General features: G+C 35.6%; 1 protein-coding gene across 1 annotated transcript; it reads right to left on the bottom strand.

Annotated features, from left to right (window-relative positions):
* Positions 1-909: 909 nt before the first annotated feature.
* Positions 910-6,361, bottom strand: LOC126724906 (protein SIEVE ELEMENT OCCLUSION B-like). The gene is made up of 7 exons (XM_050429334.1): positions 6,096-6,361; positions 5,163-5,258; positions 3,799-4,253; positions 3,529-3,623; positions 3,234-3,361; positions 2,157-2,618; positions 910-1,785 (listed from the first exon to the last, which is right to left on the bottom strand). Exons 1-7 carry the CDS (start codon positions 6,258-6,260, stop codon positions 1,084-1,086), a joined length of 2,103 nt encoding a protein of 700 aa, XP_050285291.1. The 5' UTR covers positions 6,261-6,361; the 3' UTR covers positions 910-1,083.
* Between the last annotated feature and the right edge of the window lie 13,890 nt (positions 6,362-20,251).

Raw genomic sequence — 20,251 nt, forward strand, 5'->3', positions numbered from 1 at the left:
CGTGAGTTCCAGTCGCTAGTTAACAAAATTGCCAGACTATACTTTTTGTCCTGTAGTGATCTAACCGTCTTGACCCTTCAACTTTCTGCATGCTTCACACGTGTGTCAAATTCTAGCGAGTCACCACTCATGAGTCAGTCGCAAGATGCCTCTTGATGCACACACTTGATTAATTCTTCACACTTTCTCAAACACAACCCTTATATTATTTCCACCTAAATACAGGGTTTCTAAATGCTGAATTACAAACAAATTTGGCACGAAATAAAGCCAACACATAGTTAAATAAATTCAAATTTGCAATTTCTCTAGTAAATTTCAGAACCATCTCGCCTTGTGGAATCAAGGTTATTTTTAGAAGAAAACGTGTTTTGTATCTTGTTTTCTAGAAGTAAATATGTTCTACTTCTTGTCGCTTTTGCATCCCATATTAGGTTGGCAACGGTCTTGTCTCTGTTTGTTTCCGTTATGGCTGTGCATTATATGCTTGTTTAATGTATTTATATCGTTCATTCCTAATTGGACGACCTTTATTTATGTACTTATCAATAATTATACAATATCAATCTTATGTACCAATATAACCATCCGTCAATGCATATATGAATTTGCTTACAAACGGAAATATAATGCTCCATCTGATATGGCATCAATGGTTTATTTTTTTATTTTTTATTTTTTTAAGAGTTTCAACCTATGACGTCCGTTCCTGATGATAACTCTTTATCATTAGACCAAGATATCAATCAATTTTTGGTGTAGGCGGAGATTGAACCCAAGATCTCTTATACAACCATCAGAGATTTTACTTCAGTTGAATCCTAGATCTCTTATACAATAATTGTGACACTAATTTTTATGAACTTGTAGACAATCTATTTTGCATTATTAAATCAGACCACCAGAACAAAAGATCAAGTTGGACCATCCACCGTAAAATAATTAAATCACCAATGTAATCAAGATGCCCTAGCTTTATTGTACCACATTACATACTTAAACTTTAGCACTGATAACAATCGTAGACACACTCACAAACAAAATTATTTAGTAGAAATAGTGCAACAAAACTTGTCTTATGTATCAGCATTTATTTTGGCAATGAGACTCACATGCTGCTGTGACAGTCATGCCACATACGAGCGATACAGGAGATACTTTCTCCCTGAGCTGTACCTTGGTAGCATGACCATTATTGTGGCAGCAATTTAAGTTGAAACCACGTTGATTCTGGTGGCAGCACTTAAACCTGATAGACATCTCCATGATCTCGGAGCAGTCAGGGCATTTTCTACAATCTGGGATCAATAATCCATCAATTTTTGGGATGTCAAAGTCTCGGCAAGGCAAACCATCCTTACGAAGTTGTTCGTTATAGTATTTCTCGAGACATGCTTCAAAAGAAAATGCACTTTCGTTCAAACACTGCTTCCATTCATCAAAATTCTTCAAGACTGTCAGAACAGTTGAACCATAACCACTGAACACCAATCTAGCCCCTTTGCACAGCACAACCCATCCTTTCTCATTCTTGTAAGAAAGCAACTTTTGGATTTCCTTTGTCACTGTGTCCACTTCGGTAACCATGTGAGACTTGTATAAGAAAAAGTCGTCAATGAGCTTCCAGAAACGCCGTTGGATGCCACTGTCCTTTCCCACGTTGAACAATGAAATTCTTGCACCCTTTACATCATCATTAGCCAAGCCTGTTGCTTCCTTGCAAAATTCTTTGATCCATGTGGAATCCTTGCCTCCATAAAAGAAAATGTGCTTCTCCTCTTTGATCTGATTGACCAAGTTTTATTTAAACGGGAACAATAAAATTTGCTTCAAACTACTTGCATGAATATATCCATGTGTGTGTAATTGACCAACTTGTATTATTATCTTTGTATTTCTAATGGAAATATTCTAGGTCTAAATTCTTGGTTCATTCTCAATTATGACTATCAAATTATCAAAAAATATTTATGATTATAGATTCTCCCACTCTTGTTGATGTATATTGAACATACATATAAATGTGGACATGAATAAAATTATGGACATTATGCATATAAATTATATACAAAAGTGAAATTGAATAAATAAATAATGATATGTGTGTGTGAGAGAGGGAGAGAGCGCGAGAGAGAGAGAGAGAGAGAGAACTTTACCCAAGTTGATATGTCAGTACTGAATTCTATCATTAAGGATCCAAACCAATCTTCCCTTTTGCGCAGTTCTTCGTCTCTCCGATGAGTGAAAGGGAAGGCGCTTGGTCCCCATATCTTAATCATGTGGACTGCATTATAGTGTTCCACGGTCCCTTGTGAGTTCAACGCCACGATGATAGGCTCATTCTTGTAGTGCCACTGCTCCTTAACGTACTTGATAGCTGATATTGACGAAAAGTTTTGCACTACGAACCATGACATCTTAGACCGCAGCAACTCAAACTTCTTTTGCATTTCAATGGTCCACTGCTCCACAATTGGGATCCAAACAATCTTATACTCGTTGTTGCTTGTAACTTTTTCATAAATGGGGTTGAGAATCGAGACATATTCTGTGATGTTGTCCACGTCCAAGCCCGAAAAGAACAACAACACCTTCTTTGTTTTCACCGCTTCGAGGATCTGTTTGAGAAATACAATTATAAAAATTAAACTATGTTAGCACAAACTCGTAGCCTCTTAATTTTGTATATTATTCTTTCTTTGTCTATTTACTCTTTTATTGCATATAAATTAGATCAAATACATGAATAGAGATATTTAGTTGAACCGGCACAGACAGTCATGAAGAAAACGTAACGGACATGCTTGGAAAATAGAAGTATATATAGAACCATTGTACCATTGTAACATTTTTATGGCCCTAGACTAGATTCGCCCCCTTAAGGATATTCAATTATAGGAATTTATATATTAATTTCAAGCCAACTTGATAGTATCTATTAATTTGATGATCAAGATTTCTTTTTTATATAATAGTGTAAATGGTACCACACCATTTAAAATTTTAATTAATAAAATATCATTTCTTTTTTTTTTTCTTTTTTTTTATGCAAAAATTAAATCTGAACCATGAAACGCTTATTTTTCATTTTATTTGAAAATGCTAAGGATCTTGGTCCCATTTTAGTATAGTATTACTGACTAGTATATATAATGATAATAGTAAAAATAAAACCACAAAAGTATCTGTGACAAGCAATTCGATCCCCAATTAATTTATACTGTAAAACTAACCAATTCGTTCGGAAAAACTTTCACTTGTTGCCTGCTGTCGCTGGCAAAAAATAGAACCTTCAAGACCTCCACGATGTCAAGCGGCTCTTTTAAGAATCTTATGAGCTTCCAATAAGCCTCTATTTTCTCTGCATTGAACAAAAATCTTTGGTCAGGAGTTTGCACATGTTTAAGTCAATTGAAAATACAACATGTGCAACATATCATGGTAGCACTTGTTGGGAAAATAATATTATATGGAGGTGGCAACCGTATTCTTAATTTCTTCTGAGTAAAATCAGTCTGAGTGACTAACCTATTTCTTCGTTGCAAAGTTGTATCTGCAATTTTAGTTTGACATGGATGACGTTAATTTTCTCTGCAAATTGCGAAAGTTCCTGTGTCTTGCGCCTGAAATTGTGAAACCATGGTTATTTACATTAGATTTATTAAATTCAATGTTAAGCGATTAAATTCATCATTTTCAAGCAGTTTTTAAGTTTTTTCAGACAAGTGATAAATTTATTATTAGAGCAGCAGGTGGTGAACCCTCCTATTGTATCAAACCTTAATTATAAGGACTTACTCATCTTTAATGAGACAACACATCCGAGTCGTGCAAACTACAACAGTTATGATGGCCCAAAAAACGTATACTGAGATATTGTCCGTGGCTATTGAGAGTGCTGGTACATCCTTTGGATTATACTTAACAGATCGTTCCTCCAACGTAACAATGCAATCAATGACATTCAATGTGTCCTTGATGAGTTTGTTAACTTCAACAATCGCGCCCTCATGGTTATGATCAATGCTTGGCCGCGTTAGGAGAGCAGGTATCCCCTTCAAGATCCCCATTGACTTGGTGAGTTGGTCTGATGAGTGAAACTGATCTAGGTGTCTACAGAAGTCTCCATAGTCCAAAGTAAAAGCCGCAAGTGTCAACACTGCCTTCACATGCCATGAATAATCTTTGAGTTTTTCTAGTATTGACTTTGTTGTTTTGTAAGCAGTTTCCTCACTCGGATCCTTGCATACCATCTGACATTACATATATTCCATTATGAAAAACGCTTATGTAAATTTTGTACGTAGCTACATGATCACATTCATATCAGCACTTTACTATTGTGTGTAATTAAAGTAGAATAGAGTTGCTATTCTTTGTAATTGGAAAAATAATAAAAGTGCTACTAATTTTGTTATAAAAGGCTTAAAAAGTGACCTCGACATATGTGATTTTTGTCAAATCTATAGCATGAAAAATAAAATCTTAATTTCTTTTTTAATACCCTAACATTGCTCTTATAATGATATTATTAATATTATAAAATAATTTCAGTGGTTAATACCGAGAGTTTAGACTATAAACTTTTAGCATAGATTCGCTTGTAACGGTAAAACAAGCAAATGATTGCCATTCATACCTTTAAGGGTAGTCAAACTTACTAGCATAATCGTAATAGACTTTTAATAGTGTTTGGCTGGCAATTATCTTTTCTAAAAGTGTAGTCTTCGATTGAAAATGATTGCCATTCATACCTTTAAAAAGAGGTTTTGGCGCCATGAGGAAGAACATACAACCAAGCGCATCTTAGAGAGCAAAGAGAACTTCAAGAAAACATGCCCTCTAGCTTAGAAGTATGAAAGTTCTTCTAGTAGGATTAGTTTAAGAGCAATCTTCTTACAGCAAATTTAGTGATCTTCAACCATTGTATTTAAGTAATTTTCAATTAGTTCTATTGTTTTATTAAATTTGTGCGCTTTGATTTAGTTGTAACAGTTTTCAATCCAAATTACTTTATGCATGTTATTACTTTCATGTTTGTTGGAATCTTTCGATCGCTAAAAATTCCTCTTAATTGAGGCATGCATTTTACCAAACTCAGACAAAGTTAGATGCTTTCAAAAATAAATGCATCATATAATTTATTTTTGTCTAACAGATACCTCATAGGAAAGTTCCTTGAGTGTACATAATGGTGGAATGAAGCTTGTTGCGATGACTCTTTCACCCTTGATCTCCATGTGTTGCTGTTTAGTACCCTAGAGTATGACCAAAATAATCATCAGTGAGATAACATAAACAATATATGCGGAGAGAATAGTTTTTTAATTTAAAAAATCATTGTTTAATTCTTGAGTTTAACAATATGTTTGGATGAAAGGGAGAAGAGGGAAATAAAGAGAACAGGTTGAAGGGATGGGGTAGGAGGGGTTTGATTAACCTTATTTGGATGGTTTTTTTAGGGTGAAAGAATGTAAGGTTTGTGGCAATTGGAAGGGTGAGATACCCGTCAAAACCAATCATTTCTAATTCTCTCAACTTGAGGATATTCTATTGGAGGCGAAGGGTTCCGCTAATTCTAAAAAGTAAAAAGTTTAAATAAATATAATTCAAATTTGTTCTTATGATATCAACAACTTATATATATTTTCTTTAAGTTGAACAAAAAAGTTGTATATCGTCAGTTATATAATGCCTTAACATTTTCTCCCATTTATATTATAATTTTTAAACTACTCAAACAACAGGGAGTGATATTGTGCTTGTTATTTAATTTGCAATTTTTTTTTTTTTACCATTTTTAAAGCCGAAATGGGAGCTTGAAAAACACATATGGTCGAAGATTTTTAAAAACACAATGTGTTTAATTTTTATACTCATCTCTATTCGATTTCAAAAGGACAAAGTCAAGAAGGTTATTTATTAAAGGAAGAGTTACCACAATAGACAATAGTGTACCCCAACCTACGGACAAGAAGTAGAAGATAACATTTTTACAAATAAAATAATAAAAATAAATTAAAGAAGAAGAATAAGTAGTAGTAAAGAAAATTCTTATTAAAGAGTGTGTGCAGGGTAATAACGTATACATATACCCGAAAAACATTGTCAGCAGCAATGGTAGCAGGTTTGAGAATGTTTGTGACGATAGCAAAAAGAGAGGCAACATCGAACTTTTCGGCAGTATGAATTCCAGGAACACTAATTTCTTTCTTGATCTCATCGTCGGTCATTTGAAACGGCTTCTTGTTGCAGGCCATGGCTACACTGGGTATTACAAAACAAAGCTAGAAATTAAGGCCAGAAGAGAAGGGATAAGTTGGGTTGTTTGTGGTAATGGTGTGGTACAATTAGATTGGCTTATTGCCCTATTTATAGGATTCTAGCTTTGGGGGGGCTAAAGCATGAACTAATAAACCCTAAATTGTTTTATGTTAAAAGGTGATTATGTGTATTTCTTTTACTATTTAATATACTAACTTTAACTTTTGCTTTCTTGGCACCAAGATACATGTGGGAGTATTATATGTGAATGATGTTGGATGACCCTGGTGGATAAAGCATTGGAGTGACAGCCATTACTCTGAAGGGCGATCTTGGGAGTATAGAGAAAGAGTTGGAATGTTTGGAGAAGTAATGTCTCCAAGGCTTTGATCTTTCTGACGGTCATATTTAACTAGTTTTTCAAAATTAAGCTAATTTTAGAATGAATTTTCATAACTTTCTAGGCGTAAAGTGCATTAAAAATAAAATAAAAATTCTGGTTTTTGTTTGGACAGAAATCCTATTCACTAGAATGCATTTCCCAAGTCTACATTTCTGGAGCAACAAAAATGTGACTTCTCAATTTTCACTTGAGTAATTGGATGTAATAACTGGCCACTCACACGAGAATGTATCTTATGAAGAGACATTTCTTTCCCAATATATAGAACCCATATATATGGAACTCACACATATATAATTCTACACTTCTTTTTTTATCAACAACTCTACACTTCTTCAAACTAAAAGCAATTCTTTTTTTTTTTTTTTTTTTTTTGAGAAATAACTAAAAGCAATTCCATTTGACATAATTACTTTTTAATAAATGTTTTCAGCTTAATACTAAACTCAAGTTTTCAAGAAAATGCCTTCTGTCATAATAGAATGCATTCCAGTAGTCATCGCTCCAAACTAGAAAATAAATTACAGGATACAAACCGGACACACTCTAAAGAAGGAATCTTTAAGTTTCATTCTTGCTGCTTTTTTATACTAACTTACTACAACATTGAGACAACTGTAAATAACATAATATGTTTTAAATTTATTTAGTTTGATAACACTGTAAAATGTACGACTCTATGACTACTTTTTCATATATTATTTTGGTAAATTGAAATTAGAACTTTTTATTAAAGTGAAAATAATCTTCTGTTTTAAGCAAATTGACTATTAAAAAAATCTCTTTGAAGTTCAATCTTCTTCTTTACTTTTTTCCCCTTTTTCTTCTTCTTGTTTTATCGAGTTTTTCTCTTTTGCTTTTGTACAATATTCGATTTAACAGATTTTATTTTTTATGTTCAAGGGTTCATTATGTCTGTCATTTTCCTTCAAAAATCCTATTCTAGGGGTCCATTGTGCTAACAAACCTATTAAAAAACTCATTATTATATCTTTGATAGAATCACAGTAATAATTCGTCAAAAAGGGAAGGAAAAAAAGATACACTCAAAGTATTTATCCTGCCTCTATTCTCTTCCTTTTAATCTCCTTAGTTGTAATGACAAAACTTTAAAATAACTCATTACTCTATCTTTGATAGACTCAAAAATATTAATTCATCAAAAAGAAAAGATAGACTCAATGTATTTATGTTGCCTCTATTATTTTTCTTAGAGGTGTTCACGGGTGGTCGGCTCGGGTTAGGAGTAAACCCGTGACTCGACCGCCATTTGCATTTGGATTTACGGGCGGGGTCGGTCGGATTGGAGGTTGACCAACACACTCAAATTCAAATCTACTACCAAACACAAAGAGTCCCACAGTAAACCGCAAAGACCAAATTGTCCCATCAGCATTGCCACACTCACAACACAATGATCCAAACCCACTTCCACCAACATACTAAAAAAAATACCCATGGCCAACTATTATACCAACACCACCAATAAATTACAGAAAAAGTGAAAGCAAAATGAGAGGGGAGAGCAAGAGATAATGGGGAAGGATGAAGAGATTAGGTTGGAAGTAATAGGGTAGTACGTGTCTAATAATGGCAAAGTGAGAATTTTTTAGGCCAATCATGTAAAGAAGCGTGAAAGATATATATATATATATATATATATATATAAACAAAAATCAAAGGAAATTAGTTATAGTCGGTCGGTTAGGTTGCAACGGATTTCCTTAATATACAACCGACATCTGAACCAATTGTTATCGGGTTTAAACAATTATACTCGCAATCGACCGAAATTACATTTGAAGCCGACCAAATCTTATTGGTTCAGTTTGAACCGGTCCGTTTTAGTTGGGATCGGGCTAGCTTGGACACCCCTACATTTTCTTATTCCTTTTCCTTTTATTCTCCCAAGTTATTGGCAACAAGACTTAATACCCGTTTGGATAAGACTTTTTTGAGTCTGCGTCTGCATTTTTTTTTTTTTTTTTTTTGGAGAAGTGCATTTTTGTGAGTCCTGTGTATTATTCACGGGACTCATAAATCTCTTTTTTCAGCAAAAATTTTATTAAAAAAATATCCTACGGCATTATACATACATTTAAAAATTATTTTGTTACAGTATTTTTAGTTATCAGTTTTTAGCAAAATAATCAGTATCCAAATGCACCCTTAAGGTATGTTTAGTAATTTTTGTTTTTTTCTCAATTTTTTATTTTCAATGACAATTTTCGGTTTTTATTAACCAAAAACTTGTTTGGTAAGCTGAAACCATCGGGAAATTGAAAATATTTTTCCTTTCCAATTTATAAAGAAAAATGAAAACAACCCTTTGGCTGTTTTCATTTAGCATTTTTTTAGGCTTATAAAACCATGGACAAAATGGTGTACTTTTGCCACTTTAACGAGCCAGAACTATGGTTCGAACCAATGCAACAACATATTTTGATTTTTATCCGTTCTCTCTTCCTAATTTCAGATTACTATTTTTCTGTTAGCAAATCGGCACTATGTTTCACAATTTTTGGCAAGCCCCCTTCTTCTTCATCTTCGTTTCATCTCCTACACCTTCATTTCGCCTTCTACTACTCTAGTTCAATTTGTTTTCTTTTCATTGTTTCATGTTCTTCTTTGGTTTTGTGAGCCCACTTGACTAACATACTGGAAATGACAAAAACAATAGTTGAAAAGCTCTAGACTATGTTGCTTATTGGGCCCCCTCTAACAACATGATGCATCAAATCTTTATTTATTTATTTATTTTTAATTTGTGCTTGTTTTCCCCCATTATCTAAATTACATATTATTGTTTTATGTTCTAAAAGAAAAAGTGAATGTTCTTATTATTATAATTATTGGGTAAATATTTGGACTTAAGATTTATATATTAGTTGAACTATAAAATTATAATTTAAAGGTTTCTAATAAATTATAGGGCCTTTGACCAATAATATGTAAAAATATATATATATATATATATATGTATATAAATAAATAAATAAATAGTGGTAACTTCGAAATGGTATACTGAAATAAAATGGTATTGAAATATTTCATTCTAAAAGACAAACAGAAATGGGCATTGAAACAATATGTATAATTTTGGTAATGAGAGCATGTTGCACAATTCATAACTTCATTTGGATGGCAACAAGAAATGGTCATTTGTTTACTCAACTCAATGTTGATGACCTTATTGCTGATGGTGAAGGTAGGAATAACTCAGGTGAGCCATCACACACTATTAACTTAATTGATCAAGCTACTAAAACTATGGAAACTTAAAGGGATTAGATTGCATAATTAATGTTGAATAATAATAAGCAACATTGATACGTTTGAAGTTCGTGAACCATTGGCATCCAGCAAAGGTGGTGGTGGGGCAGTGGGAATGTGATGGTTTTATTTTTAGGTAATTAAAATAATAAAAGGCATAAATTTAGTATTTAATTAAATAGGTGAATACGCGACATGTTTTTATTTGTGTAGTATAGAGTGGAACAGAAAAAATGAGATGAAAGATTTAGACTCCTATTCAGTGTAAATTAGGATTCCTCCAAATGCGAAAAAAAGAGCATCGTTATATAACTAATAGTTGTCATTTACTCAAAAACAAAAACTGAAGAGGAAAAGAAAAAAAAAAAAAAAAAAAAACTCCTTACAGCATCATCGTTGCTTAGGTTCCCACCCCGATTCATTGTGTGAGCCTCATGTTGTCCACTCAGTTCTAGTCAGCGACAGGAAACCCACAACAAAGGTGTCTGGAAACTCTAGCCTTTGCTCAGCTCTAGTGGTACCTCTTTTTCTTTTTCCTCTATCCCCATTCATTTTTTTTTTAGCCTTGGAATTTCTATCAAGGCAGGAAAGCTTCTCTCAACAAAATCAAAGGTTTCAAACTGAACGAAGACCTAACCCCATCACTCATCTCTTGTATGCATAAAATTTATTCATCTTTGCTCAAGCAAATGAGGAGAATTTGGATGGAATAAAATCCTACTTGGATACTTTCTCTAAATGGTCGGGTCAATAAGTGAACTTATTGAAATCTACGATAATCTTCAGCAAGAACACCCTTCAGGGTACTAGATCAAGGTTGCCCAATTTTATAGGCATAAATGTTTCAAACAAGAAATATAAATATTTGGGCAACCCTATTGCCTCTATTAGGGGAAAAAAAAAAAAAAAAAAAAGCAGCTTTTGAGAAAATCATAACCAAAGTTAAACAAAGGCTTCATGTAGACCTTGTCCCCAAGCGGGCATAACTACTCTCGTTGCCTCTGTGGCTGCCTCAATGCCACTATACCAAGCCTTTTCTCTTATTCTCCCAAATCAGGTATGCTCTAAATTGGATAATTTAAATATAAATTTTTGTGGGAAGCAAAGAATGGAAACAGTCTTGGCTATTGCCTTAAAAGCTAGGACTCTATTTGTACCCAAAGGCACAAGGAGATTTGGGTCTTAAAAAACTGAAGATATGGCCAAACCTCTTGTAGCTAACCTGACTTGGGAGGTAGCTAGCAATTACAAAAAAAAAAAAAAAAAAAAAAAAAAAAACAAGACTGTGGGTTGAAGTTTTCAAAAAGAAATACATTCGCAATAGAAACTTTATGTCTATGCATTCCTCCATGGTCATCGCAAAGTATTTTTGCTTATAGAGATATAATTAAAAGGAAGCTATAATGCCACAGAATTGGGAATGGTTGGAATACATGGATCCTTGAAGATCCGTGGATTCCAACTGAACCAAATTTTATTCCAAGTTGAAACATGGGGCAACTTGTGAAGTTCATCTAGTGGCTAACCTGATTAACCAAGATACCAGACAGTAGGATAGCGGTAAGCTAACTGAATTATTTGAACCTAAGACAATCAATAGAATCATAAATATTCATTTGGACTCAATAATCTTCCCAAGATCAGGTCATTTGGTGTTTATCCCCCATCAAGTGAATTTGCTATTAAATCAGCATACAATGCAATCAGATGCTCCAATCTCCCTAGCCATCCTATCTTCAACACTAATAATTGGAAATCTCTGTGGACGATGAAAATCCAAGCTCGCCTCAAGAACCTCGACCGAAAGTTAGCTTGGGAAATTATCTCCTCCAGAACGATTCTTAATAATAAATTTCCTCTCCTATCTCTTTTTCCTTCCCTTGTAACAATTCTCCTGAAACTTTAGAGCACCTATGTCTCTAATGGGATTGGGTGAAGCAACTATGGCGGTTAGCCACATGGCCTTTAAATTTTAGCAACATGGTGAACCTCTCTATCCAAGAATGGGTCAAGCTCAATCTTAAACCTAAAGCGGTTTGTGTGATCATATTTGGATGGAAAAAAGCAAAGCTAGAGTGATGACATTAAAAGTTCTCCAACTGATTTATCTAGGCATATTTTCAAATTATATATGGAGCACAAGGAGAAAGGTTGGAAGCTCCCTCCAAAGAATTGGGTCAAGCTCAACTTCGATGCAGCAATTAGAGTGGATAAAACCATAATTGCACTAATAGCTAGAAATGAGAAAAGGAAATTATTATTAGTCCGAACTGAGCAATTCAAGCCTAGTAATCCTCTGTTGGAAGAAGCAAAGGCGGCCTTATTTTGTAGTTAAAAAATATGTTAAGGAAGGATTCAATAATATTGTTATTGAAGGAGACGCTTGGAATTTTATTGATTGGCTGAGAAGCCCTTATGCGATCCTCCACTGAAGTATTAAAGCCATTTCCAAAGACATTTTACGTCTTTGTAAATCTTTTGTAAATTGTTCTCTCTTTTGAGTATAAAGATGATAATGCTCCTACAGGGATGGCCATGGGTATGGGTATAATGGGTAGGGTATACCCATACCCAACTCAATTAATTTATCCATGAATACCCAATTACCTTATCCAATTAGTATATATATCCAATTGTTATCCAGTTTGTTTACCCATGAATATCCATACCCTATCCAAACCCGATTTTTATAAAATCACCAAATATGTTCAAAAACCAATAAAAAGACCAAAATATCCTCAAAATCTCTAAAATGAGCAAAATATCCATGAAACCTCAAAAATGACCAAAATACCCCTGATATCTCTAAAATCACCAGTTATGCTCAAAAACCACTAAAATGATCAAAATATTTCTAAATTTCTAAAATGAGCAAAATACCCCCAAAATCACCAAATATGCTCAAAAACAACTTAAAATTACCAAAATATCCCCTAAAGCTAAAAAATGACCAAAATACCCCCGAAACCTAAAAAATGACTTAATACCCACGAAACCTAAAAAATGTCCAAAATACCCCCAAAACCCAAAAATTACCAAAATACCCCCTAAACCTAAAAAATTATCGAAATACCCCCGAAACTTATAATTTGACTGAAATACCTCCTGAAACATAAAATTACCAAAATACCCCCCTAAACTTAAAAAATGACAAAAATACCTCCAAAACCTTAAAAATGACTGATATACCCCTAAAACTTAAAAATTACTAAAATACCCCCGAAACCTAAAAAAATGACCGAAATAACCCCTAAACCTAGAAAATGACAGAAATATCCCTAAAACCTAAAAACTTACTGAAACACCCCCGAAACTTGAAAATTACTAAAATACCCCTGAAACTTAAAAATTGACTGAAATGCCCCGTAAACCTGAAAAATGACTAAAATACCCCCAAAAACCTATAAAATGACCAAAATACCCCGAAATCTATAAAATGACAAAAATGCCCCTAAAACTTATATGATGGTAAAAATACACCCTAAACTTAAAAAATGTCTAAAATACCCTCAAACCAATAAAATGACCAAAATACACTCTAAACTTGTAAAATGACCAAATACGCCCAAAACATCTAAAATGACCAAAATTTTTCCCCAAACCTCTAAAATTACCAAAAATACCCCAAAACCTATGAATCGACCAAAATAGCCCTAAACCTCTTAAACAACCTAATACCCCTAGAAAATATCTAAAATGACCAAAACACCCTTGAAACCTTTAAAGTAACCAAAATACCCTTAAACTTGTAAGATGACCAAAATACATTTGTAACCTCTTAAATTACCAAAATAGAGGGTTGGGGTATTTTGGATGTTTCGAGGGTATTTTTGTCAAGATTAAAGGTTCTAAGAATATTTCAATTATTTTGTAGGTTTTGAGGGAATTTTGGTAATTTTTTAGGTTTCGGGATTATTTTGATCATTTTTTAGATTCTAAGGGTATTTTAGTCATTTTTAGATTACGAGGGGGCATCTTTGTCATTTTTTAGGTTTTAGGGGTATTTCAGTAATAATTATATTTTGGGACTATTTCGGTAATTTTATAGGTTTCAGAGGTATTTTGGTAATTTTAAGGTTTCAAGGGTAATTTTTTAATGTTTCGAGGGTAATTTTAAGTCTTGCTCATCTTTGTATGATTAGACTGGCTCATCTCTAGAATTTTTATTATTATTAAAATCGGCAAGTGGGTTACAACTAGTTTGCACTAACTATTTTTTCTCCCCTGAAAGAAGCAGTGACTTCTTTTTTGGTTAGGTTTAATACATATTGAAAATTTGTTTCTTTGAAATACTAAAGTAAGTTCATTACCTTCACCCAAAAAAAAAAAAAAAGTTATTATATTTTATTTATATTCCAAATTTGATCATATTGATTGGCTTATATTATTATACTAGTCGCTAACTCATGCTATTCACAGAAACCTACTTATTTGTGAGGTAGATTAAAATAATTTTATAAAAAATTAAAAAGCTATATCATTGCATGATTTGCTCTTTTGTGACTTCAACTTGTGTTACAATTTGATGAAGAAGCCATTGCTTGAACTTAGAATGACTTACAAAAAATTTGTCAATTTCAAATACAGCAAAAAAAGTAACTCAAAAATTCAGATATTAAAACTTCTGAAAGACCAAAATATATTAAAGAATCAGATGATTCACTGCTTAGAAATTATTGAAACAAAACAAAATATATATGACTAAACAATAGAGAAATAAAAGAGAAAAATGAGTTACATTCAAAAGACAATTTTCAATTATTGCAACTTTTTTTTTTTTTTATCTTGTAAGGTTCATGTAAGAAAATTACTTTTTAAAAAATACGTGAAAAACCATAAAATAATTTAAAAAAAAAAAAACAAAATAGAGGAGAAGAATAGCTCATACCTCTACTTGGCTTTTAAAAAACAAACAATATATATATATATATATATATATTGGGGTTTGCTTTGTTTTTATAGTGTTCATGATTAACCTTGTAAATTTTGAGATAAATTATCAATGTTTGAGTTTGAGTTAAATTTTGACTTGTTAGAAAGATAGAATTTCACTCCTTATTAAATTTGGATTAAAAAAAATTGTTTTAAAAAAATCATAATGATGAGTTTAGTTTTAGTTGGACTTGTTACAGAAATAGAGTTTCACTCTTTGTTAAGTTTGGACTAAATAAAAATAATTTTATTTAAATAAAATGATAATTTTATTTAAATATTTTTTTTTTTAAATGATGAGTTTGAGTTTTAGTTGGAATTGTTAGAGAGATAGAGTTTCAATCCTTGTTAAGTTTGGAAGAAACAAAAATAATTTTATTTAAATATTAATGGTAATGATGAGTTTGAGTTTAATTTAGACTTGTTAGAAAGATAGAGTTTCACTCCTTGTTAAGTTTGGACTAAACAAAAATAATTTTATTTAAATATATGATAATTTTATTTAAATATTTTGTTAACATGGAAAATTGTAGAAGTTTCAGAAGTTTCGGTACAAAAATAATTTTATTTAAATATTTTTAAAAAAATGATAATGATGAGTTCGAGTTTTAGTTGAACTTGTTAGAGAGACATAGTTTCAATCCTCAATTAAGTTTGGATTAAACAAAAAAAAATTTGTTTAAAAAAAAATGATAATAATGAGTGTGTGGCCCAATAGTTTAGGGGCCCGGCTCGCTCGCTTATGGGGAGTCCACAGGCCCCAAACTAAAGGAGGTCAGGGCCCAAGTCCAAAAATAGGAAGCCCAAAGTGACCCGAAGATACAGCCGAGGACAGCTTAGTCCTCGGCAGACCCAAAGTCTCCGGGATTAAAATGGAATACAAGCTAACTTGAGAGATCAGAAAATATCTTGGGGCAGTTGTCCTTAATACCCTTCACTGATATGACACTGCACCTAACAGAACCGGATTTTTAGGCTTTATTGATCATCTCCAACAATTTCGGGATTAGATTGATGGGACAGATATCTGTCCTGGAAAGATCGACCCTACACGTGGACGAGGGACAACAAACGTAGGCTAGTATAAAAGGAAAGGTAAACTAATAAGGAAGGGATCCCCATCTCACCTCCTGGAAAAAACTCCAGGAATGAGAATGCCCGGATAGTATGTGCGCTCCACCATGGAGAACCCACCGTCGAGTAACTGGAGAAAACATTAGTGCTCCTCGGACATGATCCGAGGAGCCAAATCTCTCAAGTTACAAAGGTGTAAGGCCTGAATATCCAAACTAAAGCCTTTTCTTGTTTTGGTTCATCTAAAGCCCGGCCTGAACTAACGCCCCGTGACCCAACCCTAGTCTTTCAAGCCCACTCTCTACAAATATCATTGTGGGGGATCTTTCACGCGCGAGCCCAACGTCGTTGTTGGGCCACCAAAGAATCGTGTCCCTACAATTGGCGCCATCTATGGGAAAGGCTTGCGCGTTGGCACGGGTGGCGCATGAGTCAGCTCTCTCGCAAGCAGAGATTCACGAGTTCTTTCCACCTCCGGCGACGTGCAGCTGTTGCTCCGCCATAAGCTTCTGCTAGGGGCTACGCCTTACACTGCTAACGGCGCGGGCAGCTCTAGGGGCTTCCGGACTCAAACCAGCTCTCCCCTCCCTGGCCTAGGGGCTAGCCTGCGAAAAATAAGTAAGTATAGAGAAAAGACTACTAAAAAAGGAAATCTTAAAAGTTTTGGACAGAACCAAGGTCTTGCATGGTCCTCGGACCCAAGCCTATGGGGAAACCAAGTACAAACAAGAAATCTTACAAGTTTTGGACAGAACCAAGGCCTTGCATGGTCCTCGGACCCAAGCCTATGGGGAAACCAAGTACAAGCAAGAAATCTTACAAGTTTTGGACAGAACCAAGGCCTTGTATGGTCCTCGGACCCAAGCCTATGGGGAAACCAAGTACACAAAAGCACCATCGAAGTTCCCTACTTCCCAGTCGATTGCTCAGATTGATTATTTAGAGATTATCAGCCTTTGACGGCGTTCACGCGCTTATCACAGAATATTCAACTGTTATCCCGGTTAGTTTCCTAAGTTTGATTTACTATGAATTATCGATATAATGCCTGGTGGTGTTGATAAATTGGAGTTGGTTAGATTATGTTTCAAGCTATCTTGCTCTAAATATTCTGAAAGAAACACACGCATGGGACGCACTCACTCACGAAGTAGTGTAGTCAAAGGAACAGTATCCAAAACAAGTAAAGAAATTTCCATTATCACTAAAACAAAGAAATAGTACAGCGTACAATGAAAAACTGGAATCAGTTTGCGTCAAAGCTCATTACATAACCGAAAAGAAAGGAAGATACAAGAGAATAAAATGAAGCTGAGGAAGTAGGTCAGAGGAGAGGTTGGCTACAGCCCCAAGACCTTGTTCTTCCTCAATGCTTTCACATGCCCACAACTCAAACAGCAAAAGAGACCCAACTTGAGCCTGACACCGTTGGAGGAAAGGGGCAGGGAGTCGGAGGATGAGGGGTTTTCTCTAAATATACGTCTGCCGCAAAGCAGAGGCGCTGATGGCGGAAAACCTTTCTTCTGCCACACCAAAATTCTGGCATGGACAGAACCTGCTTCGGATTTTGACTAAAAGAGGGAGAGACCCCCTTCCCCCTCGGTCGAAATGGAGTGTTCTCCTAAACTTATGCTTCCTGTGCCCATACCTTACTACTTTGAGTCTCATGAGGACACGGTGCTTCTGCGGCGGAGAGAGTTCTTTCTTCCGAACCACTGCCTTAGACATGTTATGCTAAGGGAGGAGAGCTCCGGATATGGAAGCTGTGATGTGGGAGAAAACTGAAAGATTTATGCGTATATAAAGCAACTTTCTCTCCCTCCCATTTATTTGAAAAGATAAGGTGATGGCAGTCAACTCATGCGGCGTCCCAAGGAACGCTACAGACAAAACAATTCTGGCTCAACTTCCAACATCAACTGCAACCACAATATTAAAGAGCCTCGTAAAGGCGCACCTCGGTCACTGTGACATCAGAGAGTACCGCGTGGCCAGAGGTTGCAGAAATATCTCTTAATTCATGGGCTAAGTGGATTCGTGGCCCAGGCCCGCTTTGCGTGAGGGCCCAGGTACTGTGGCCCACGCCGAGCAATGGCCGTGGCCGAGGACAACCCCTGCTCGGCGCCTTGGGAAATGCCTTATGAAAGGGAGAATCTGAACTCAAAGAGTCTTGGGCAGAACCTAGGACTTGCATGGTCCTCGGACTCAAGCCTATGGAAAACCAACTACGAAAAAGATATCTTATAAGTCTTGGACAGAACCTAGGACTTGCATGGTCCTCGGACTCAAGCCTAGAGGGAAACCAGGAACGTAAAAAAGATATCTTATAAGTCTTGGACAGAACCTAGGACTTGCATGGCCCTCGGACTCAAGCCTATGGGGAAACCGAGCACCTAAAAGAAAAAGTATAAGTCCTAAACAAAACCCTGGTTGTGCGAAGTCCTCGGACTCAGGCCTTTTGGGAAATCAACTACTCGGATGGAGAAGTTTCTCGGCTTAAATACTGGAAAAGGTTAAGGCCAGTGTGTTAAGAAGATGGCGAAACGAACTGATGATCGTTAGCCTAAAGAAATTGCTCATTGAAAGGGTGACACGTCCTCGGATAATTACTTTTTGCACCTTATCAAGCACTTAATCCCCATCGCGATTAATTTCAAGGTAAATCTCGTTCCTCACTGGTCGGATTGTTATGTCGAATAATAATTTTGTTAACGTTATTATGGCGTCTTTTTATTAGCAAGTATTTTGGCCTTAGTTGTCATTGGTTCAAATGCTATACTACTGTGCCGAGCAGAACTTGCAAATTTATTAGAACATATAAACAGAACATGCGAAATAGAATAACAGTAACTTTTATTAATATAAAAAATTATTACAACGTACAAGGAAGGGCTTAAGCAAGCCTATACAAAAAATGAACTGTTGAAGCAGTAATAACATCCGTAATATAGATAAGTAAACCGCCGGGTGTCCTTTAAACTCGCCTTCAAAGTCTCTCTAAAATCTCTGCCTCAGTACTGTTTATATCAGAAGAAGAACTTTGTATAGAAAGGGAGAAGGGGAAGGAAGAAGAATTGGAACACATGGAAGCACTTCAGCAAGCTCTTGTCGCTGAGGAGTGCAAAGGAAAAAGAAGATGGAAGACATGAGTAGGAAGGAGGAGAAGAAGAGGGAAGCAATGAAAAGAAAGTAAAAGGAGCAAAAGAGGGAAAAGGGGAGCCATATTAGGTATGCTCATGAGAGAGCGGATGGAAATGACAAGGGAGGTTTTCGACTCAGTCACACCGGAAGTGAGATGTGACGAGTCCCTGCTTCGGATTTTGGCTAAAAGAGGGGGGAGGCAAATCTTGAGTCTCCGCCATCCTTGCCCCGACCGAGCCATCTCAAGTTTTGTTAAGACATGGCGTTTCTGGGAAAGGAAGGGTTTATTCATGGCTGACTGCTATGGTGGATGTATTATTGGATAGGGTATAACCAAAGGAAAGAAGTAAACTCGGGGAAGAGCCTGAAGGGTTCGAATATGAGAGAATCACTTTTTGTCATCTCTCTTTATATAGGGGAGGAAGACGAGGGTGCCTAACACGTCCTAATCCCCAAGGAAACCTGCAGATCAATGTACATCCGTTTCGTTCCTCACGCCATCAGTAACCGTTAGATCTGGGAGGTCTCGTAAAAGGAAGACATTGAAGGCGCGCTTCGGATAACCAAACGGCATAAACGCATCACGCGTAAATTGAGGGAAACGTCCTGTAGACCGGCGCATTCCTCGGGAAGGTGAAGAGTCGCCCACGTTGGTCAAGGGCTGAATTAAATGAGCCGCAATAAAGGCTCGGTATTACCAAAACCCACCTTTCCAACCAAGACGTTGGACAGCAGGGTTTTGAGGGGCTATTGTGTGGCCCAATAATTTAGGGGCCCGGCTCGCTCGCTTATGGGGAGTCCACAGGCCCCAAACTAAAGGAGGTCAGGGTCCAAGTCCAAAAATAGGAAGCCCAAAGTGACCCGAAGATACAGCCGAGGACAGTTTAGTCCTCGGCAGACCCAAAGTCTCCGGGATTAAAATGGAATACAAGCTAACTTGAGAGATCAGAAAATATCTTGGGACAGTTGTCCTTAATACCCTTCACTGATATGACACTGCACCTAACAGAGCCGGATTTTTAGGCTTTATTGATCATCTCCAACAATTTCGGGATTAGATTGATGGGACAGATATCTGTCCTGGAAAGATCGACCCTACACGTGGACGAGGGACAACAAACGTAGGCTAGTATAAAAGGAAAGGTAAACTAATAAGGAAGGGAT

Source organism: Quercus robur, chromosome 5 (genome assembly GCF_932294415.1).
Source record: "Quercus robur chromosome 5, dhQueRobu3.1, whole genome shotgun sequence".
NCBI lineage: Eukaryota > Viridiplantae > Streptophyta > Magnoliopsida > Fagales > Fagaceae > Quercus > Quercus robur.

Bases quoted from the DNA above. Each gene is read 5' to 3' on its own strand.
- LOC126724906 (XM_050429334.1), bottom strand. From the start codon at position 6,260: ATGGCCTGCAACAAGAAGCCGTTTCAAATGACCGACGATGAGATCAAG. The intron at 2,619-3,233 runs GTTAGTTTTACA...TTTCTCAAACAG, and splicing joins AAGTTTTTCCGAACGAATTG to ATCCTCGAAGCGGTGAAAAC. The intron at 1,786-2,156 runs GTAAAGTTCTCT...TTGGTCAATCAG, and splicing joins GTACTGACATATCAACTTGG to ATCAAAGAGGAGAAGCACAT.